At 60.9% G+C, this 22741-nt stretch overlaps 1 protein-coding gene across 1 annotated transcript in view; it reads right to left on the reverse strand.

The window, feature by feature from the left end:
• Positions 1-1859: 1859 nt before the first annotated feature.
• The window catches only part of VAC14 (VAC14 component of PIKFYVE complex), a 34703-nt gene continuing 13821 nt past the window's right edge, over positions 1860-22741 (reverse strand). Inside the window, exons 5-9 of the mRNA XM_054389665.1 lie at positions 11029-11203; positions 9768-9886; positions 7778-7857; positions 5476-5626; positions 1860-2022 (exon numbers count right to left, since the gene is read on the reverse strand). Coding sequence (XP_054245640.1) covers positions 1860-2022; positions 5476-5626; positions 7778-7857; positions 9768-9886; positions 11029-11203 — 688 coding nt within the window. The remainder of the gene's footprint in view (positions 2023-5475; positions 5627-7777; positions 7858-9767; positions 9887-11028; positions 11204-22741) is intronic.

Below are 22741 nucleotides of genomic sequence, written 5' to 3' on the forward strand. Positions count from 1 at the left end.
CTCTCCGGGCAGAGCCCTGCCCGGGGGGTTGCTGGCAGCAACCAGCGCTGAGGCAGCAAGCGGCCGGGGGCCGGGCAGCGGGGTCCCTCCCGGCACGGCTGTGTGCAGGGTGGGCTCGGGGAAGCCACCGCTTCGCCCAGCTCCAAGGGGCTGGCTGTTAAAATTAACCCGCCGTGACCGGCTCTGGAAAGCCCTTTCCCGGGAATGAGAGGAATGTCTTTATCCCGGCCAAAGCAGCTCCGGAGCAGGGCTGTTTCGGGAAGCCGCTGCCAGCAGAGCCTGCCTCTGCCGTAAACAGCCCATAAAAAACAACCAACCACCCAAAAAACCCTCCACCAATCCCTCCTCCCCTTTTCCCCGGGATCAGGTGAGGGGCTGCAAACACGCCAGGGTAGGGGGGTGGTGCAGTGGAGACCCCTCCTCCTCCTCCTCCCCCCCAAAAAAACCCCTTCACAACAACCCAGCAGCAGCTTGGCCTGCGGTGGTTCCTCGCTGCCGCGGGATGGGGTGAAGGCAGCGCCAGGAACATGCCTGTCGCTGTGCTGCGGTTTGATGACCGTGGCCTGGAAGAATTTTTGGAGCTGGTGGTTGTTTTTCCTGCTGGGAGGAGGAGGAAGAAGAAGAAGAGCATAGGAGAAGCCCAGCTGACTGGCGAGCAACGTGGCAGGGCTGGGCCAAGCCAAGGAGGGGGTGCGGGGGGGGGTGCGGGGGGGGGGGGGGGGGAGGGGGGGAGTTGAGGATGAATCAGAGAATCACAGAACTGTCAGGTTTGGAAGGGAGCTCAGGCTCAGCCAGCTCCAACCCCCTGCCATGGGCAGGGACACCTCACACCACAGCAGGTTGCTCACAGCCACCTCCAGCCTGGCTGCAAAAACCTCCAGGCAGGAGGCTTCCACCACCTCCCTGGGCAACCTCTGCCAGGCTCTCACCACCCTCCTGGGGAAGAATTTTTTCCTAACATCCAATCTGAACCTCCCCACTTCTAGTTTTGCTCCACCCCCCCCAGTCCTATCACTCCCTGACACCCTCAGAAGTCCCTCCCCAGCTTTCTTGGAGCCCCCTTCAGATACTGCTCCACCTCACCTCCTGCCCTTGCTGGGGACCAGACCCATGCCAGGGAGCTACCAGGAACAGGCTGTTCTGCATTGCTCATTTATTTTATCACAGGGAGCTTCATGTAGGAAGAAAGAATTGAGTCTGGGGCTGGATGGGAGGGAAGTATGTGTGTGGGGGGCTCCACCACCCCCTGTACCCAGCCCTGGTACTGGCTGGGGGGGGGGTAGTTAAGGCTGTGCCACCATCTGTGCCAAGAGCTGGGGGCTCAGGGAGGGTGCATGGCTGCAGGGAGGGCACCCAGCATGGGTGAATCCCTGTGGGTGAGGTGCCATCAGCAGCCTCCAGCACAGCCTGGGAGCTGGAGGGTGGGAGCTGGGGGTGGCAGAGGTGGCCCCAGCGTGCTTGTTTGGCAGGGCAGGAGGCCAGGGCTTGCTCCTGGCTTCCCTTCCCCTTCGGTCTGGCTGGCAGGAGGTTGGGCACTCAGCTGACAGTCACGGGGAAGGCATTAGGCAAAGCAAAGGGGAGTTTCCTTGCCTGGTTGCAAGAGAAGATGGAAGCTGCTTTCCTCTGGCCCTCTCCTCCTGCAACCCTTCCCCAAGAGCTGGACACAGCTTTGGGGGAGGGGAGGAAATGGGGTCCCCCTCACCACCCACCCAGCAAAGCAGGGAGGGCGCCCAGCGCTCGCCGGGCTCCCTCTGCCAGGAAACCCTCCAGATCCTCCTGTGGCCAGCACCTGGTGGTGGCCCCCATCCCCATGGTCCATGTCCCCTGGTCTCTGCCCCAACCACGGGCTGGGGGGATGCTCAGAGGACCACCCTCCTGTCCAGCTGCTCTGCCCGCCCGGCTCGCTGGTGCCGGGCTTCCAAGTGCTTGTTTTGGACCTTCTCAAAGTGCTGCAGCAGCTCTGTGTAGTCAATGGTGGAGGCTGTGGTCCTCTTGGAGATGGTGCTCAGCTTGGTGGTGTCTCTGTGGAGGAGGGGAAAGCAGAGGGTGAAGGCAGGAAGGGGCAGGAGATGCCAGGCACCAAGGGATCACCGTGAAAATGTTGAGCCCAGCACAGCCCAGGGGTGGTGGTGCCCCATGGAACACCTCCAGAGAACCATTTCTCCATGCCCAGCACATCCCAGGGATGCTGGTGCCCCATGAAACACCTCCAGAGAACCATTTCTCCATGCCCAGCACATCCCAGGGGTGCTGGTGCCCCCATTTCTCCATCTCAAAAGACATATGGAACCCTGGGAAGAAGTCCTGGGCCAAGAGAGGGAAGCCCAGGAGCATCTCCCTCAGCATCCCACTTCTGGAGAGGAGGTTTAATGTGGATGCTCCTTCCCATCCCAACCCATTCCAGCAGTGAGACTGCCTAGAGAGGAGGCCAACACCACCTGCCTCAGTTTCCCTGCTTGGTTTTAGCAATCCATGGCTGGGGGCAGTGGGGAACAACCCCAGGGGATGAGCAGCCAGGGCAGGAGTGCTGAGGAGCCCACAAATGGGGCTCCAGCCCCCCTCTCCTCCAAAAGCTGTCATGGGGACCACAGTGGAACCCAGAGGAAGGTGGCAGGAGGCTGTGGAAGCCCCAAAGTCCCCCTCCCACCCCCCCAACCAGGGGGCTGGCCTGTTATGAAAGCTGGCTTCAGGGTTTGAAGGAATGTAGGTCAGAGTTAATCAGCTGCTCAGGCTGCCTGACAGCTCTGGTTGCTCCACAAACCTCCCCCCCCAGGACTGCTGGGGTTAAGGGAGGGGAAAAAGGCTGTGGGGGGGGTGTGGGGGGGAGAAGCACAGGGAGATTTCCATCCTCTCCCAGGTCAAAGCCAGTGCTGGGGAGGAGCTCAGGCGCTGGAGGGCACAAGGGATAACAAAGAAGCTGAGGGGAGCAGTTGAAAGGCAAAGAGTGGTGGTGGTGATGATGATGGTGGTGGTGGTGGTGGTGGTGGTGGTGGTGGTGGTGGTGGTGGTGGTGGTGGTGGTGGTGGTGATGGTGGTGGTGGTGGTGGTGGTGGTGGTGGTGGTGTGGTGGTGGTGGTGGTGGTGGTGGTGGTGGTGGTGGTGATGGTGGTGTGGTGGTGGTGGTGGTGATGGTGGTGGTGGTGGTGGTGGTGGTGGTGATGGTGGTGGTGGTGATGGTGGTGGTGGTGGTGGTGATGGTGGTGGTGGTGGTGGTGATGGTGGTGGTGGTGGTGATGGTGGTGGTGGTGGTGGTGATGGTGGTGGTGGATGGTGATGGTGGTGATGGTGGTGGTGGGGTGTGGTGGTGGTGTGGTGGGTGGTGGTGTGGGTGGTGTGTGGTGTGGGGTGGTGGTGGGTGGTGTGGGTGGTGGTGGGTGGTGTGGTGGGTGTGGTGGTGGTGTGGTGGGTGGGGGTGGTGTGGTGGGTGGTGTGGTGGTGGGGTGGTGGTGTGGTGGGGTGGTGTGGTGTGGTGGTGGTGGGGGTGGTGGTGGTGGGTGGTGTGGTGGTGGGGTGGTGGTGTGGGGTGGTGGTGGTGGGTGGTGTGGTGGTGGTGTGGTGGTGGTGTGGTGGTGGGGTGTGGTGGTGGGGTGGTGGGGTGGTGGTGTGGTGGTGGGTGGGTGTGGTGGGGTGGTGGTGGGGGTGGGTGTGGTGGTGTGGTGGTGGGTGGTGTGGGGTGGTGGTGGTGGGTGGTGTGGGTGGTGGTGTGGGGGTGGTGGGGTGGGTGTGGTGGTGTGGTGGGGGTGTGGTGTGGTGGTGGTGGGGTGTGGTGGTGTGGTGGGTGGTGGTGTGGTGGGGTGGGTGGTGGTGGTGGGTGTGGGGTGGTGGGTGGTGTGGTGTGGTGGTGGTGGGTGGTGGTGTGGTGTGGTGGTGGTGGGTGGTGGTGTGGGTGGTGGTGGGTGTGGTGTGGTGTGGGTGGTGGGTGGTGGTGTGGTGTGGTGGGTGTGGTGGTGGTGGGTGGTGGTGTGGGTGGTGGGGTGGTGTGGTGGTGGTGTGGTGGTGTGGTGGTGGGTGGTGGTGGTGTGGTGTGGTGGTGGTGGTGGTGTGTGGTGGTGGGTGGTGGTGGGGTGGTGGTGGTGTGGTGTGTGGGTGGTGGTGGTGGTGTGGGTGGTGGTGGTGGTGGTGGGTGGTGGGTGTGGTGGGTGGTGGTGGTGTGGTGGGGTGGTGGGTGTGGTGTGGTGGTGGTGGTGTGGGTGGTGGTGGTGGGTGGTGGGGTGGTGGTGGGTGGTGGTGGTGGGTGGTGTGGTGGGGTGGTGGTGATGGTGGTGGATGGTGGTGAGTGGTGGTGGTGATGGTGGTGGTGATGGTGGTGGTGGTGATGGTGGTGGTGTTGGTGGTGGTGATGGTGGTGGTGATGGTGATGGTGATGATGGTGGTGATGGTGGTGGTGGTGGTGGTGGTGGTGGTGGTGGTGGTGATGGTGGTGATGGTGGTGGTGATGGTGGTGGTGGTGGTGATGGTGGTGGTGATGGTGATGGTGGTGATGGTGGTGGTGATGGTGGTGGTGATGGTGGTGGTGGTGGTGATGGTGGTGGTGATGGTGATGGTGGTGATGGTGGTGGTGATGGTGGTGATGGTGGTGGTGATGGTGATGGTGATGGTGGTGGTGGTGGTGATGGTGGTGATGGTGATGGTGATGGTGGTGGTGATGGTGGTGGTGGTGGTGGTGATGGTGGTGGTCGTGTTGGGGTTACTGCAGGAAGCTGCCCATCCTGGGAGCTGTTTCCTGTCCCCAGGGCTTTGTGAAGGCAGAGGCAGCTTCATCACCCCTCCTCCTCCTCACCAGCCTCCTCAGCCAGAGCAAATCCCACCTCAGGGATTTCAGCAGAGCCCTGGGCCAGGAAGCAGGAGGGCTCCCAGCTGGTGCCCAGCGAGGTGCCACCCCTCACACCACTCCTCACAGCTCCCCCCGGGCCTGGGCTTGGGGGATGGAGCAGCCAGGCCTGGGGTGGGTTGAGTGGCACATGGGTGCCAAAGGTCCTTTTTGGGTGCCAGGCTGCTGCTGGAGGGAGGTGGTGGTGGGTTTGGGGTGGGGTGGAGGAGGGCGGGGGGGAATGACACTGCTTTGGGAGCCCCCCCCCCCCAGCTGCTGGATTCTCTCTCCATAAGGCTCCTTCCCAGCTCTGCGGTTTCCATAGCGACCCCACAAGTGAAATTTTCCATCCCAGATGCCAAATGCCTGTGGATGAGGCACAGCCCTCCCAGGGTTACCAAATATAGACACAACCTCCCCCCCCCTCACCCCACAACACCCCTCTGCACCCCCCAAATCCCCCCCAACCCCACCCCGAGCCAAATGCTCCTGGGCCATGGGGCAAGGGAGCAGCCCTGGCTGCAGAGGAGCCCTGGGGGGGTGGGTGAGGAGAAATCTGGAGCCTGGGGCTGAGGCTTGGCACAGTGGGGGTGCTCCAGGGCATGGCTCAGAGCTTGGCTCATGGCCCATGCCCTCCTGCCCCTCCTGCCCCCCAGGGCACTTACGCTGGCTGCATGAGCTCCGGGTTGGGCACGCACTGGAGGCGGTGGGAGAGCAGCTGGAAGGCACTGCTCTGGGGCAGCAGCATCAGCAGCCCATAGAGAGCCTTGATCAGGTAGGGGTTGTTCTTCACATCCAGCAGCTGCAGGCGCAGGTCTGGCCAGGGGAGAGCAAGAGGATGGTGGAGCTGGGTCCCAGAATCAATCAGGGACTGGAAGGGAGCTCAAGGCTCAGCCAGCTCCAACCCCCCTGCCATGGGCAGGGACACCTCACACCACAGCAGGTTGCTCACAGCCACCTCCAGCCTGGCTGCAAAAACCTCCAGGCAGGAGGCTTCCACCACCTCCCTGGGCAACCTCTGCCAGGCTCTCACCACCCTCCTGGGGAAGAATTTCTTCCTCACATCCAATCTCAATCTCCCCACTTCTACTTTTGCTCCATCCCCTCCAGTCCTATCCCTCCCTGACACCCTCCAAAGTCCCTCCCCAGCTTTCTTGGAGCCCCCTTCAGATCCTGCAAGGCCACCAGAAGGTCTCCTGGGAGCCTTCTCCTCTGCAGCCTGCACAACCCCAACTCTCTCAGGCTGTCCTCAGAGCAGAGCAGCTCCAGCCCTCTGCTCCTCCAGCAGAGCCCTCCCAACCCAGCTGACAGTCATGGGGGGAGAGCTCCAGCTGACCTGAGGGGCTCCAGCAGCTTCTTCTCCTCCATTAGCTCATCCCTCATTGTGCTTCACTCCCCTCCCCTCTCCAGCTGGGGCAAGGGGGCACTGCCTCCCCAGTCTCCCTCCCCCAGCCCTGCCTGAGGACAGATGTGCCACCTCAGACTGCTCCTCAGCCTCTGCAGGGCTGGCACAAAGGCAGCCCTGAGGCACCACAGACCAGCAGGGCTGGCAGATGCCCTCACAGGGACCACCTGGAGCAGGCTGGGGTCCTGATGGTGAAGTGTGTTGAGGCCCCACTCAGGAGAGAGGAAACCACCCTCCTGCTCCAGCCCTTGCTCAAGGGTCTTCTGGAGCCCTGCAGCCAAACCAAGGTCTCACCTGGGCAGCCCAGGGGATGGAGGGAGAGGTCCCTGCCTCAGCATCTCACCTCTTGGTTGCCACTAGCACCTCTGGTGGCTCCCACAGCCAGGGGTGCTGCTCCCTGGGGTCTACACCTGGCCCCTACCCTGAGACTTGGAGATTAGGAGGGGAGTGGGGACCCCTTGGGAATAATTTGAGGTGATGGGAGGGAAGTCCTCCTTGGGATGAGGCAGAAGGTCCCCTGGGAGAGGGTCAGTCCATGTCTCCACAGCCTGGCTGCTCTAACTCTCCTCTCTTCCAAGATTTTCCACCCCTGGGCCTACACAGATCCCCCTCCCCCACTCCCCTCCCCTCCAGAAACCCTTTCCAGGACATTTGCCACCACCCTCAGTATCATCACCTCCAGGAAGAAGGAGCCCAGGGCCACTCAGATGCCAACATGAGGAACCCCCTTAGCCCTGGCACGTCCCCATGGGCCTCACACCAGCACCCACAGTGCCACCCTCTGTGTCCCCAACTCCCCTCCTCTCCCACTCCCCACCAGCACCCACAGTGCCACCTCTGTGTCCCCAACCTCCTTCATCTCCCCCTCCACCAGCACACCCCTGGAGATGTTCAGCATGGTCCAGGCCCCCCCCATTCCCTCCCTCCCTCCCTTCCTCCTTGCTTCCCTCCCTTCCTTCCTCCATTCCTCCCTCCCTCCCTCCCATCCTCCCTCCCTCCCTCCCTCCCATCCTCCCTCCCTTCTTCCTCTATCCCTTCCTCCCTCCCTCTTCTCCTTCCCTCCCATTCTCCCTCCTTCCCTCCCTCCCTTCCTTTCTCCCTCCCTCCCATCCTCCATCCCTCCCTTCCTTTCTCCCTCCCTCCCATCCTCCCTCCTTCCCTCCCTTCCTTCCTTTCTCCCTCCCTCCTTCCTTCCTTCCCCCATCTCTTTGATGCCAGCTCCTCTCACTCCCTTAACCTATATCTGGGGGGCAAGCTGTGGTGTGTATATCTCCTGTCTGTGTCTCCCCTCCTCCTCCTCCTCCTCCTCTTCCTCCTCCTCCTCCTCCTCCTCCTCCTCCTCCTCCACCACCACCACTCTGCCATCCTCCTCCCTGGGTGGGCAGCTCCAGAGCTGGGCAAAGCTCCCGGCGAGAAGTCGGATAACTTCTGCTCTATTTAACTTCCCACGGAGGAGCAGGGCACAAGGGGGGTGCTGGTGGTGGGACACATGCCCAGGCCTGGGGGGGAGGGTGGGGAGGGTCTGGGGGAGGGGGTTTCCTCTTCCTCCTCCTCCTCCTCACATGTGAATATGGGGCACTCAATGAGCTGCACCAGCTTGTCCACCTCAGTGAGGAAATCCACAGTGACCTCCAGATCCCCGCTGGGGGAGGGGTGTTAAGGATGGCACCTTGGGAGGGGGGGACAACAACAACAACAACAGCAAAAAAAAAAAACCCAAAAAACCCCAACCCCCAAGCCCCAGGCTGGCCTGGCAGCAGCAGATGGCTTGGCAGGGTGATGCCCGCCGTGGATGCCAGGTCCTGCCCAAGTCTCTTCCCTGCAGGCAGGGCTGCAGGGCAGCCAAGGGAGGAGGGACAGGAAGGGGATTCAGGAGGCTGCCCAGAGGGCTGCAGGCTTGGCCTGGCCAGAGAGCAGACAGGAGGATGGTGAAAGGAAGGACTCTGGCTTGTCCTTGCCTGGTCCTTGATGCTTGAGTGCCCCTGGATGCCCAAGGAGGAAGGCTGGAGGGCACCAGGAAGGAGCCTGGTACCAGGCTGCATCCTATGGGAGGTGACTCAGGCAGGCTTGGGATCATGGAATCACTTTGGGGTGGAAGAGACCTCGAAGATGATTGAGTCCTGCCTGGACCATGGCCCTCAGCACCACATCTGCACAGCTCTGCAAGCCCTCCAGGGATGGAGACCTCACCACTGCCCTGGGCAGCCTGGGCCAGGCCTTCACCACCCTTTGGGGGAAGAAATTGTTCCTCATGTCCAACCTCAACCTGCCCTGAGCCAGGAGCTGCTCCACACCAGGAGCTGCACCAAGCCAGGAGCTGCTCCACACCAGGAGCTGCACCACACCAGGAGCTGCTCCACACCAGGAGCTGCACCACACCAGGAGCTGCACCACACCAGGAGCTGCACCACACCAGGAGCTGCTCCACACCAGGAGCTGCTCCACACCAGGAGCTGCTCCACGCCAGGAGCTGCACCAAGCCAGGAGCTGCTCCACACCAGGAGCTGCTCCACACCAGGAGCTGCTCCACACCAGGAGCTGCACCACACCAGGAGCTGCTCCACACCAGGAGCTGCTCCACACCAGGAGCTGCTCCACACCAGGAGCTGCACCACACCAGGAGCTGCACCACACCAGGAGCTGCTCCACACCAGGAGCTGCACCACACCAGGAGCTGCACCACACCAGGAGCTGCACCACACCAGGAGCTGCTCCACACCAGGAGCTGCTCCACACCAGGAGCTGCACCACACCAGGAGCTGCTCCACACCAGGAGCTGCTCCACACCAGGAGCTGCTCCACACCAGGAGCTGCACCACACCAGGAGCTGCTCCACACCAGGAGCTGCTCCACACCAGGAGCTGCTCCACACCAGGAGCTGCACCAAGCCAGGAGCTGCTCCACGCCAGGAGCTGCTCCACGCCAGGAGCTGCACCACACCAGGAGCTGCTCCACACCAGGAGCTGCTCCACACCAGGAGCTGCACCACACCAGGAGCTGCACCAAGCCAGGAGCTGCTCCATACCAGGAGCTGCACCACACCAGGAGCTGCACCAAGCCAGGAGCTGCACCAAGCCAGGAGCTGCTGCAACCCAGGGGCTGCACCAAGCCAGGAGCTGCTCCACACCAGGAGCTTCACTAAGCCAGGAGCTCCTGCATGCCAGGAGCTGCACCACAGCAGGAGCTGCCTGCTCCTCATGGGGCCAGGAAGCCAAAGCCTTCATCTTCCTGGGAGGAAGAGGATTCTGAGCAGCTTCCCCTGCCGGGCAGGAGAAGGTCAGGGCTCAGGCTGTGCAGGCTTTCCTCTTCCTACAGAGCAGCACAGAAGGCTGACAGCAGGGGCAGGGAAGCTGGCCCGGGTCCAGCCCTGCCCTCTCATGGTGGGGACACCACCCTGCTAATGATGGGCTGCAGGGCAGCAGGGCTGGGCTGGCCCACAGCCTGACCTTGCTGGCCACAGAGGAACGCAGTGGCCTTGAAGAACAAGTCCCCCTCCCCCCCCCCCCCCCCCCCAAGACTTCCCCTCCCCCTCCAAAACCCCCAAAAGGATACAACTTCTGGATGAGGTCATAGGCATGCTTGTAGTTCTGGGTGAGGAAGCAGAGGGACACAGTGGTGACAGGGTTGTGACACCAGGAGCGGTACAGGCAGCAGAACAGGTTCTGACTCTCCTGGGGGGACACAGCAGGGACAGGGATGTGACCCAGCAGCCCCAGCTCCCCAGCACAGCCACACAGCTGTCAGGGCTGGAAGGGAGCTCAAGGCTCAGCCAGCTCCAACCCCCTGCCATGGGCAGGGACACCTCACACCACAGCAGGTTGCTCACAGCCACCTCCAGCCTGGCTGCAAAAACCTCCAGGCAGGAGGCTTCCACCACCTCCCTGGGCAACCTCTGCCAGGCTCTCACCACCCTCCTGGGCAAGAATTTCTCCCTCACATCCAATCTCAATCTCCCCACTTCTACTTTTGCTCCATCCCCCCCAGTCCTATCACTCCCTGACACCCTCCAAAGTCCCTCCCCAGCTTTCTTGGAGCCCCCTTCAGGTCCTGCAAGGCCACCAGAAGGTCTCCTGGGAGCCTTCTCCTCTCCAGCCTGCACAACCCCAACTCTCTCAGGCTGTCCTCAGAGCAGAGCAGCTCCAGCCCTCTGCTCCTCCTCCTGGCCCTTCTCTGGACACCTTCCAGCCCCTCCAGAGCCTTCCTGGAACAGAGGCTCCAGAACTTGACCCAGAGCTCCAGGTGTGGTCTGAGCAGAGTGGAGCAGAGGGGCAGAATCCCCTCCCTCAACCAACTGAGATGTTTCTGGACCTACTAAGTCCACCTGGCATGGGTAGGAGTCCACCAGCTTCAGAAGATGCAGACCAGGTGGGTTTTGGGCTGGCATCCACCACAGGATGAGGGGCTGGGGGCCAGGGGCTGTCCCACCCAAGGGGCCTGCACTGCTGGCTTTCAGCATGAGGAGGAGAAACCTTCCTCCCCTCTCCTTGCCTGGCTTGGACGTCATCAGTGCTGGTGGCAACTGCTCAGCAGGGACAGCTGAGGGACCAGGGGGGGCTCTGCTCCTGCTGTCACCTGTCCCCATGCTGGGGCAGAAGGAGGGAAGTGGCAGCTGCTCAGGGGCTTGGGGAGCCTGTGCCCATCCAGGGGGGGGAAAGCAGGAGCTGGGCACAAGAACTCCTGAAGAGTGGGAGGAACAGAGGGGCTCCAGCCCTGGGACCTGTCAGATGGAGACACATCCCCAGGTGGCTACCAGGTCCCTGCCACCCCCCATGCCATCCTCCTCCCCCCCTGCAGCAGCTGAGCCTGCCCATACTGGGGTCTTCAGGTCCTTCAGCTGGTTCCTCAGTTGGAAGAGCTCTGAGGATGTCAGCAGGATGGTGTTGAGGGTGTGGACCATGGTGGAGGCAAACTTGAGGTCCTCTTCTCGCAGCAGGATGTCTGCCATGGAGTGGAAGATGTTCTCTGCGTTCAGGAGTAGGCAGAGCTGCCTGCACAGCACACAGGAGAGAAAGCAGGCTGGGGAAGGCTGGTTAAGGAACCTCCTGCCCCAGACAGCACCAGGGATGGCAGGTGTGGCTGCCCCACAGCAGCTGGGCACCCAGGCTGGCACCCAGAGGAGCAGTTGCCAGGCTCTGTGTTTGCAGGGTGCAGCTACTCACACCAGGTATGAGTAGCTGGGCTAGGCTAGGACACATCTCAGGTCATGCTGCTCTGAGACCCCACCAGCACCCCCCACTGGGGCTTCCTGCCACCTCCAGCCTCCCAGTGACCTCCCTTGAGAGGTGTCAGCATCACTTTCCCCCCCTCCCACCTCCCTCCACCCCTGACAACTGCAGGCAGCCTGCAGCAGTGGCCCAGTCAGCCCAGCAGTCCCCAACACCAAGGAACAAGTGGTCTGGAGTGAGTGTGGCCACCAGGACAAAGCAATTCCCCTCCCTGGAAGCCCTCTGCAGCCTGAGGCCACCTTTCCCCTCTTTGTTCTCCCTCTTAAGCTGCCCCTGGTGCTCTTTGAACTCATCCACACTCCACCTCCCAGGAGGTGCTGATGGAGCTCCAGGCAGGCAAGCAGGAAGATGCCTCTGCTCTGCTGGGCACCCTCCCAGCACCCCTCTGCCCACCACATGGCACCCAGCTGCTGGCATGACCCCATGCCCTTGCCCAGCAGGAAGGTTCTGCTTGAGGCATTCTCAAGGTTTTCAACCTTTAAGACCAGAACTCAAACTTCCTCCTCCTTCTCCCCCCCCCCCCCCCTTTTTTTCCCCCCTTTTCCTTCTGTGTTTGTTTGGATTTGAGGATTTCCTGGTTTTCTGCACTCTTCCCCAGGCAGTTGGGCTGAGGACACTTGAAATGCTGCCCAGTGCTGGCTCAGCTTGCAGCAGGAAGACCTGGGGGGAGCCCACCCAGCTCCTGAAACTGGGATGCTCCCTGAGTCACAGAATCAGGGAAGTGTCAGAGTTGGAAGGGAGCTCAAGGCTCAGCCAGTTCCAACCCCCCTGCCATGGGCAGGGACACCTCACACCACAGCAGGTTGCTCACAGCCACCTCCAGTACCAGGAAAGGGGAGCAAGAAAGTGGAATCTGGACAGAAGAGAGAAGGTTCTGGGGACACCACCTGGCTCTGAGCTGGCTCCAGAGCACCTTAAACCACCAAGATGAGGAGTGAAGAGCAGAGCAGCTCTCTGATGGACTCTCTAATGGACCCCTGCAAAGCCAAGTGTGGCTCCAGGTTCAAGAGGAGCCCAAGAAACACTGTCCTGGTAATGCTGAGCCAGCACAGGAGACATCCCAGAGCCACAGAGCTGTCAGGGCTGGAAGGGAGCTCAAGGCTCAGCCAGCTCCAACCCCCCTGCCATGGGCAGGGACACCTCACACCACAGCAGGTTGCTCACAGCCACCTCCAGCCTGGCTGCAAAAACCTCCAGGCAGGAGGCTTCCACCACCTCCCTGGGCAACCTCTGCCAGGCTCTCACCACCCTCCTGGGCAAGAATTTCTTCCTCACATCCAATCTGAAGCTCCCCACTTCTACTTTTGCTCCATCCTTCCCCCCACCTCCCCCCAGGTCCCCACATCTGATGGAGAATCACAGCACCAGGGCAGATGCTGGCAGTCCTCAGAGCTCCTCTGCCTTTCCCCCAACCAACTCCTAACCACACCATTCCCCACCACAGAACATCAGCTGGCACCTGCCTGGAGGCATCTCAGAAGGGTTTAGGATGCCAAAGGAGCCCCCAGTTTGGCAGCTGGGTGGGGGGCACTTGGCTGAGCTCAGGGGTGGCACACCTGAACCCATCCCTCAAGGGTTTAGGATGCCAAAGCAGCATCCACTGGCAGCTGGGTAGGGCACTTGGTTGGGCTGGGAGGTGGGGGGCACACCTGAACCCCACCTTGAAGGGTTGAGGATGCCAAGGAAGCAGCCCCCACTGGCAGCTGGGTGGGGGGCACCTGGTTGAGAGGCACACCTGACCCCACCTTGAAGGGTTCAGGATGCCAAGGAATCAGCACCCAGCTTGGCAGCTGGATGGGGGGCACTTGGCTGGGCTGGGTGATGGGGGGCGCACCTGAAGTCCCCCTTGAAGGGTTGAGGATGCCAAGGAAGCAGCCCCCACTGGCAGCTGGGTGGGGGGCACCTGGCTGGGCTGGGAGGGGCACACCTGACCCTACCCCTCAAGGTCACCTTTTCCCCTCCCTGAGGGGAAGGAAGGAGGCTGAGGAGGAGGAAGGAGCAGGGCAGGGCAGGTGGAAGGCTCTCGGGCAGGCACCGCAGCTCACCTCCTGCAGCCTGCCGGCTTAGGGGAGGAGGCAGGAGGCTGAGGGAGGACTCAGGGAAAGGCTTTTTCCCCCCTCCCCCCCAACACACAGGGGAGCAAGAACCCCCTCCTCACCTTCCACCCCTAGGTGCCAGGCTGCCCAGCCCCAGCCCCTCCGCAGGGGCAGCTCCCGGGGCCGGGGCCGGGGCCGGACAATGAGATGCTCTGTGAGGGCTTTACGTAACCCGAGCCCGGCGCCCGCCCCGGACCCCGCTCCGAGGGAAGGGGCCGGGGATAAAGAAGCTTCTTTATCCCAATTATTCTTACGTAACTCCCCGCATTCAGCGCCCTCAAAACGCTTCCCTCCCTCCCCCCGCAACTCCCTGTCCGCCCCGTCCCGTCCCGTCCGTCCGTCCGTCCGTTCCCCCCCCCCGGCCTCGCCTGGAGCAGGGCTGCAGGGAGGAGGCACAGCGCTGGGGAAGAGAAGGGCTGGAGAGAGGGGAAAGGGAAGGCTTTGCTAAGCCCGGGCGCAGGGAGCAAAGAGGAGATCAAGAGCTCAGCGCTGCAGGCAGCAGCCGGGCACCGCCAGCTGCGGTACGCTGAGCCCAGCCCAGCAAGGACCAAGCGCAGCCTGGAGAGGTCCAAGCCCAGCCTGAGAGGGTCCAAGCCCAATGGAAACAGATCCAAGCCCAGTCTGAACAGATCCAGTCTCAGCCTGGATAGGTCCAAGCCCAGCCCATGCAAGTCCAAGCTCAGCCTGAGAGGATCCAAGCCCAATGGAAACAGATCCAGTCTCAGACTGGATAGGTCCAAGCCCAGCTCATGCAAGTCCAAGCTCAGCCTGAGAGGGTCCAAGCCCAATCTGAACAGATCCAGTCTCAGACTGGATAGGTCCAAGCCCAGCTCATGCAAGTCCAAGCTCAGCCTGAGAGGGTCCAAGCCCAGCTCATGCAAGTCCAAGCTCAGCCTGAGAGGGTCCAAGCCCAATCTAAACAGATCCAGTCTCAAACTGGACAGGTCCAAGCCCAGCCCATGCAAGTCCAAGCTCAGCCTGAGAGGGTCCAAGCCCAATGGAAACAGATCCAAGCTCAGCCTGGATAGGTCCAAGCCCAATCTGAACAAATCCAGTCTCAGCCTGGATAGGTCCAAGCTCAGCATGAGAGGGTCCAAGCCCAATGTAAACAGATCCAAGCTCAGCCAGGATAGGTCCAAGCCCAATCTGAATAGATCCAGTCTCAGACTGGATAGGTCCAAGCTCAGCCTGACAGGGTCCAAGCCCAATGTAAACAGGTCCAAGCTCAGCCTGGATAGGTCCAAGCCCAGCCCAGGCAGGTCCAAGCTCAGCCTGAGAGGGTCCAAGCCCAACCTGAACAGATCCTGTCTCAGCCTGGATAGGTCCAAGTCCAATCTGAACAGATCCAGTCTCAGACTGGATAGGTCCAAGCCCAGCCCAGGCAGGTCCAGGATCAGCCTGGACAGGTCCAAGCCCAGCCCTAGCAGGTCCTAGCTCAGCCTGAGCACATCTAAGTCCAATTAGACAGGTCCAAGCTCAGCCTGGACACCTCCAAGCCCAATCTGAGCAGATCCAAGCCCAACCTGGGCATGTCCAGGCTCAACCTGGGTATGTCCAAATCCAACCTGGGAACATCCAAGCCCACCCTGAGCAGGTCCAAATCCAACCTGGGCAGGTCCAAGCCTAACCTGAGCAGGTCCAAATCCAACCTGAGCAGGTCCAAGCCCAACCTGAGCACATCCAAGCCCAACCTGAGCAGGTCCAAGCCCAGCCTGAGCAGGTCCAAGCCCAGCCTGAGCATGTCCAAATCCAACCTGAGCACGTCCAAGCCTAACCTGAGCAGGTCCAAGCCTAACCTGAGCAGGTCCAAATCCAACCTGGGCACGTCCAAGCCCACCCTGAGCAGGTCCAAGCCTAACCTGAGCAGGTCCAAGCCCAACCTGGGCACACCCAAGCCTAACCTGAGCAGGTCCAAATCCAATCTGAGCAGGTCCAAGCCCAACCTGAGCAGGTCCAAGTCTAACGTGGGCACCTCCAAGCCTACCCTGAGCAGGTCCAAATCCAATCTGAGCAGGTCCAAGCCCAACCTGAACAGATCCAAGCCCAACCTGAGCAGGTCCAAGCCCAACCCTGAGAACGTCCAAATCCAACCTGGGCATGTCCAAGCCCACCCTGAGCAGGTCCAAGCCTAACCTGGGCAGGTCCAAATCCAACCTGAGCAGGTCCAAGGCCAACCTGAGCAGGTCCAGGCTCAACCTGAGCAGGTCCAGGCTCAACCTGAGCAGGTCCAGGCTCAACCTGGGCAGATCCAGGCTCAACCCGGGCAGGTCCAAAGCCAACCTGGGCACATCCAAGCCCAACCTGAGGAGGTCCAAGCCTAACCTGGGCATGTCCAAATCCAACCTGGGCAGGTCCAAGTCTAATCTGGGCATGTCCAAATCCAACGTGGGCAGGTCCAAAGCCAACCTGGGCACATCCAAGCCCAACCTGAGGAGGTCCAAGCCTAACCTGGGCATGTCCAAATCCAATCTGGGCAGGTCCAAGCCTAACCTGGGCATGTCCAAATCCAACCTGGGCAGGTCCAAGCCCAACCTGCCCAACACTGGGCCAGTCCTAACCCCCCCAAGCCCAGTGTGGTGGCACAGCTGGGGACAGCCCCTTTGCCCCCTCCCCTCCCCCCATCCCCTGTCAGTGTGGAGCTGCTGATTTACACCCTCCAGGCAGCCAGGAACTTGAGCAAACCCAACCAAAACCCAACCTGAGCCTTGAGGAGCACTCAGCACCCTCCAGAGCTGACCTTGAATGTTGTTGGTGTGTGTGTGTGGGGGGGTGTGTGTGTGTCCCCCCCTCACCTCCTCCACAGCTCCTCCATGGAGAGGGAGGGCTCTGGCTTTCCATAACCAGGAGCTCCAAGGTTTGGCTGGCTTCAGGCAGCACTGCCAGTGAGGAGGGGAGCTGGATGGGAGCTGCCTTCTGCTTCAGGCCTGCTTTGGATTAGCAGGGAAGGGCTGGGTTTGGGGGGGTAGGGGGTGTGGGGGGTTCCCCCAAACACTTTCCATGGCACTGGGAAACTGGAAACCAGGAGGGTGTTAAAGGAGCAGCCAGGCAGAGGCTGTCCCCACCCCATGCCCCTGCCAGGCCCCAAAGCTGTGGCACCCCTTGAGGGGTGCTGTGCCCTCAGGGTGTCCATCCCCCTCCAGCTGCTCCCAGGGGACCACCAGCAGAGTCATAGAACCAGAGAACTGTCAGGGTTGGAAGGGAGCTCAAGGCTCAGCCAGCTCCAACCCCCTGCCATGGGCAGGGACACCTCACACCACAGCAGGTTGCTCACAGCCACCTCCAGCCTGGCTGCAAAAACCTCCAGGCAGGAGGCTTCCACCACCTCCCTGGGCAACCTCTGCCAGGCTCTCACCACCCTCCTGGGCAAGAATTTCTTCCTCACATCCAATCTCAATCTCCCCACTTCTACTTTTGCTCCATCCCCCCCACTCCTATCACTCCCTGACACCCTCCAAAGTCCCTCCCCAGCTTTCTTGGAGCCCCCTTCAGATCCTGCAAGGCCACCAGAAGGTCTCCTGGGAGCCTTCTCCTCTCCAGCCTGCACAACCCCAACTCTCTCAGGCTGTCCTCAGAGCAGAGCAGCTCCAGCCCTCTGCTCCTCCTCCTGGCCCTTCTCTGGACACCTTCCAGCCCCTCCAGAGCCTTCCTGGAACAGAGGCTCCAGCACTGGACCCAGAGCTCCAGGTGTGGTCTGAGCAGAGTGGAGCAGAGGGGCAGAATCCCCTCCCTGGCCCTGCTGGCCACACTTCTGCTGCTGCAGCCCAGGCTCTGCTTGGCTCTCTGGGCTGCAAGTGCTGACTGCTGGCTCCTGCTGAGCCACACAGAATGAACCAGGCTGGAAGAGACCTTTGAGATCATCCAGCCCAGACTATCACCCAGCACCATCCAACCAACTCAACCCTGGCACTGCCTCATCCAGGCTGGATTTAAACCCCTCCAGGGATGGTGACTCCACCACCTCCCTGGGCAGCACATCCCAAGGGCCAATCTTCTTCCTCACATCCAGCCCCAACCTCCCCTGGTGTCTCACCACCAAACTTCCTGATATCCAATCTGCATCTCCCCATTTCAGAACGACTTTGCCAGTGCTCAGTACCTTTCCCCCACTGCCTCCAGAGCCCCAAACTCCACCCTAACCCCCCCCCCCCCCCCCCACCTCACCACCACCCCCTTCAGAGCCCAAAAGAGGTCCCCAAAGGAGAGGACAAGTGGGCAGCCAGGCAGCTGCTGGCCTTGGTGACAGCAGCCAGCAGCTGAGCCCAGCCAGCAGCTCTGGGGGGGGGGGGACACACCACAGGAGGGGATTCCCCTGGGAGGCTCCAATGGCATGAAGGGAATGCAGGGCTGGCAGGGAGGAGGCTGGGGACAGGGGCTGTGCAGGGGAACAGGTGGCTTCAAACTATTCCCTCAGCTGCTGGAGGAGGAGCTGCTGTGGAAGGGGCCAGGCTGGAGTGGGAGCCCTACCCTAGGATAGAACCCCCCCCCCCCAAATACCTTCCCCTCCAATCCCAGCTGCCAGAATCCAACTCCCAGTGACTTCCCTGGGCTGACTGGGCCCAGCCACCCACCTGCCCCTGCTCTGAGGGAAGGAGCTGCTGAATTCCCCACCTCAAAGCATCACCCCAGGCAGAATCCCCCTCCCCAGGGCTCTCCCTGCACCCCCACGGGTGCCACATACCTCCCCTTTGCCCATCCCCCTCGCCAGGGGGGACCCAGTGAGTCCCTGAAGACCTCCTGGCATGGGAGAGGCTGGGAGGAGGCAGCATCCCAACCCCCCCCAGGGCAGGCACAGGGTGGGGGATAATGAAGAGCAGCCTTCAGGTCATTAAAATTTAACTCCTTCAATTCAAAAAGGGTCACTGAAACCCTCCCAGCAGAGCCAAGGAGCCTGGCTGGGGGCAGATGGGAGGCAGAGTGGGGATGAGGGACATCCCCCACCCCTCCCCCCACCACTGCCCATTGCCTCCTGCAGCTCCTGGCCATGGGGCTAGGACCCTGCCCTCCCTCTAGCCCAGCTCCAGCCAAATGCCAGCCAAGGGGAGAGGTCACCACCAGCTCTGTGCCACCCCAGGGGTGCCTCCTGCACCCCTGAGCTGCACCTCATCAGCCACCAGAGAGCTGGCTGCCACTTGAGTCCCCCAGGCTGTCCCCCCCAGTCCCACCAGCAGGCAGTGGGGTGGGGGAGGAGGCAGCTGGAAGCCCTGGGGAAGGAGCTTGGAGGAGCCCAGGGGATGGCAGAGCTCTGGGGGCAGCTTCAGAGCCACATCTCCAATTAAGGGCAAGCCCCAAGGCTACCCCTCCCAGCCCTCTCTGCTCCCTGCCTGGAAACTTGGCTGAGCTGAACACCATCTAAACAACAGCATCCCAGGAGCTGCAGGAGCTCCCATCCCACCCACTTGGCCCTTTTTAACCGTTTCAACCCCACCCCTCCCCTCCCCCCACCACCTTTTGCCTCCCCAAAGTGGGCAGGGGAGGTGCAGGGGCAGCCTGCTGGTTGCCCACGGTGGCTGGCAGCCTGCTTGGCCATGAGGAGAGCTGCGATCCAGCCCTGCTGTGGATGGAGGCAACAGGGGGAGAGGGAGAAGGGGAGAGGGGGAAGGGGAGAGGGGGAAGGGGAGAGGGAGAAGGGGAGAGGGAGAAGGGGAGAGGGAGAAGGGAGGGGGAGAAGGGGAAAGGAGAAGGGGAAAAGGGAGGGAAGAGGGGAAGGGAAGGGGGAAAGGGGAGAGGGGGAAAAGGGGAGAGGGGGAAAAGGGAGAGGAGGAAGGGGAGAGGAGAAGGGGAGAGGGAGAAGGGGAGGAGGGAGAAGGGAAAGGAAGGGAAGAGGGGGGGGTGGGAAACCAACCAAAACGAAGGGGGAGTTGGTTACACCCTGGTCGCTGATTTCTCATTGTGAGCTTCTGTGCTGAGTGTTCGTCCGGTTGCTTGCGTCAGTTGTATCGAGTTGTGGGTTCGGTGCGGTTCGGTTCTCCTCTGCCCCTGTATGCCTTTCGCTTTCTTCCCGTTCCTCATTGTTCTCGTCTCCTGTTGCCTTTTTGGCTTCTGTCGCCGTTTCCCCTTTCCCCTTTTTTCTCTTTGTCCTGGTTCTCTTTTTTCCCTTTCTCTTTTTCCTGCCTTGCCTGTTTTCCCTTTCTCGTTTCCCCTTTTTCCGTTTGCCCATTCTGTCTCTTACCCTTTTCTATTGTCCTTTTTCTGTTCCTTCTCTTTTCCTTTTCTCTTTTCCCTTTGCTGCGTTCCCCCTTGCCTCTTTCCGGGTCCCCTTTTCGCTTTCCCCTTTTCTCTTTTCCTTGGCACCCTTGTCCTCTTTCTCCTTCTCTCTTCCTTCCGTTTCTCGTTTCTCCTTGCCCTCGTTCTCCTTTCCTTCGCTTTCTTTAGTTTTCCGCTGGCCTATGACTTGAACCGCCACACCATCCACGCAGTGATTAGGGGCAATCAACATCCCCGGGCTCCGATTTTTATCACCTATACCCCCCATATTAACAACCCAATAAATCACTTACCCGCCCCCCCACTGGAGCTGCCCCGCTTCCCAGCATCCTGCAATGGAAGCCTGGGGGAGGGGCTGGGTGGTGCTGCTGGTCTCCCTCCCTCCCTCCCTCCCTCCCCTCAGCCCAGCAGCCTCCTGCTGGGATCAATTAAGCAGGTGCTTCTTCATTAAGCACCAACCATGTGCTTGATTAGCTGCAGGGCCCCAGCAGGGCCTGTGGCTTGCTCCACTTCCAGCAACTGGGACAGAGCTGGAAGCTGGGGAAGGAGGGCAGCCCAGGCTGGAGGCTGTGATGCTCCTCATGGCTCTGCCCCACTTTTTGTCCCCTGGTGGAGCTCCTCCATCCTTCCTCCCCAGCCTCTTCCTCTCTCCTCCCTGTGGGGAGGCTTCCCACCACTCTTCCTCCCTGGCTTGACCCAGGGGACCTACAGCCCTCCCTCCCTCCCAATGCCACATCTCCATCCCCTTGAAGTCCTCCTGCTCAGGGAGAGCTGCATCGCAGCCTGGCCCAGCAGCTGGGATCTGTTAGGAATTTCCAAGAGGAAGTGCAGATGGGAAGGGGAGAGGGAGGAGAGGGGAAGGGGAGAGGGAGAAGAGGGGAAGGGGAGAGGGAGAAGAGGGGAAGGGGAGAGGAGGAAGGGCAGAGGGAGAAGTGGTGAGGGGAAGGGGAGAGGGAGAAGAGAAAAGGGGAAGGGGAGAGAGGAAAAGGGGAAGGGGAGAGGGGAAGGGGGAGACAGGAAGGGGATGGGGGAAGGGGAGAGGGAGAAGAGGAAAGGGGAAGGGGAGAGGGAGAAGAGGAAAGGAGAAAGGGGAGGGGGAAGGGAGAGGGGAAGGGGAGGCGGGAAGGGGAAAGGGAGAAAGGAAGGGGAAAGGGGAAGGGGAGAGGGAGAAGGGCAGAGGGAAGAGGGAGAAGGGCAGAGGGAGAGGCACGAGGCTGCTGTTCCCCTTTCCTTCCTCACTGTGGTGGGGAAGCAAATCCCAGGACTCCGTTTTTCTCCCACCCTCTGCTGAATCCAGCTCTGGACAGGGGGAAACCATAGCAACCCTGGCAGCTGCTGCTTCCCCAGTGCTTAATTCAAGGGACAGCAAAGGGTTTGGGAAGTTGAGGAGCTCCTTCTGCAAGAGGCAGGGCTGGGGAGGAGGAGGAGGAGGAGGAGGAGGAGGAGGAGGAGGAGGAGGAGGAGGAGAAGGAGAAGGAGAAGGAGAAAAGAAGGAGAAGGAGAAGGAGAAGGAGAAGGAAGAGGAGGAGAAGGAGAAGGAGGAGAAGGAGAAGGAGGAGGAGAAGAGAAGGAGAAGGAGGAGAAGAAGGAGAAGGAGAAGAGAGGAGAAGGAGAAGGAGGAAGGAGAAGGAGGAGGAGAAGGAGAAGGAGAAGGAGAAGGAGAAGGAGAAGGAGAAGAAGAGGAGAAGGAGGAGAGAAGAGAGGAGAAGAGAGAAGGAGAAGGAGAAGGAGCCAAGGAGAAGGAAAGGAGAAAAGAAGGGAAGGAGAAGGAGAAAAGAAGGAGAAGGAGAAGGAGAAGAAAGTGATGAGAAGGAGAAGGAGGAGAAGGAAACATGAAGGAGAAGGAGGAGAAGTGAAGAGAAGGAGAAGGAGAAGGAGGAGAAGGAAGAGCAAAGAGAAGGAGAAGGAGAAGAGGAGAGAATGAAGAGAAGGAGAAGGAGAAGAGGAAAGAGAGGTGAGGAAGGAGAAGGAAGAGAAGGAGAAGGAGAAGGAGAGAAGGGGAAGGAGAAGGTAGGATAAGGAAGAAGGAAGAGAAGGAAAGCGAAGAGTGAAAAAGGAGGAGAAGGAAGAGAAGGAGAAGGAGAAGGAGAAGGAGAAGGAGAAGGAGGAAGGGGAAAAGAGGATAAGGGAGGAGAAGGAGAGAGAAGGAGAAGCATATGAAGGAGGAGGAAGGAGGAGAAGGAGGAGAAGGTCCCTCTCCGTGGCCTGCTCCGGCGTGTCAGTCGGCTTGCTCCTTCTTCCTCCTTCTTCTTCTTCTCCGTCTGTGCTTCCTCGTGACCACTGCGTGTCGTCGTCTCCTTTACTCCTGTTCCTTCGTGCCTGCTTCTTGTCTCTCTGCACCTTGCCGGCTCCTTCGCTTCTTCTCCTTCTTCCCTCGGCGACCCTGTGACCCTCAGCAAGCACCCATTTCCCTCACACCGCGCCTCCCCCCAGCCCGCCCCCCATCCCCCCACCACACCCGGCCTCCACTTTCACCAATGGTAATCCAAGACAAAGAGACAGATAGGGGACCCACTGGGGGGTGGTGGGGCCTGCACCCCAGGGGGCTGGGTTTTGGCAGAGGCACCCAGCCCTGGATGCCGGAGAGATGGCAGAGCACCAACATCTGGATGTGAGAAGCTGTGAAGTGCAGGCATGCCAAGGAAAAGCCCTGGAGAAGGTGGCCAAGTCCTCGGGGAGGGCAGCTCTGGAGTCAGGAGCAGTCAGGGCTCAACACCCAGGGTCACAAAAGAAGAGGCCCTGTCCTCTCCATTCCAATAGAAGACGGTGCCCCTGGGCAGCCTGCAGGTAGGGGTTTGGGAGATTGTCCCTGCTGGCTGCAGGGTTTGGACAATCAAGAAAGAAAATTGCCCTTGGCAGATTTTCCTTGGTGGGAAGGGGGAGAGGAGGGGGGAGAAGTGGGGACGGGGAAGAGAGGAAGTTGAGTTGACTCCCAGGAGTCTCCCCCCCATCTCAACCTTCCAGGGCTTTCTGGGGGCTCTTCTTCTTCTTCTTCAATTCC

This window comes from Indicator indicator, chromosome 19, assembly GCF_027791375.1.
Source record: "Indicator indicator isolate 239-I01 chromosome 19, UM_Iind_1.1, whole genome shotgun sequence".
NCBI lineage: Eukaryota > Metazoa > Chordata > Aves > Piciformes > Indicatoridae > Indicator > Indicator indicator.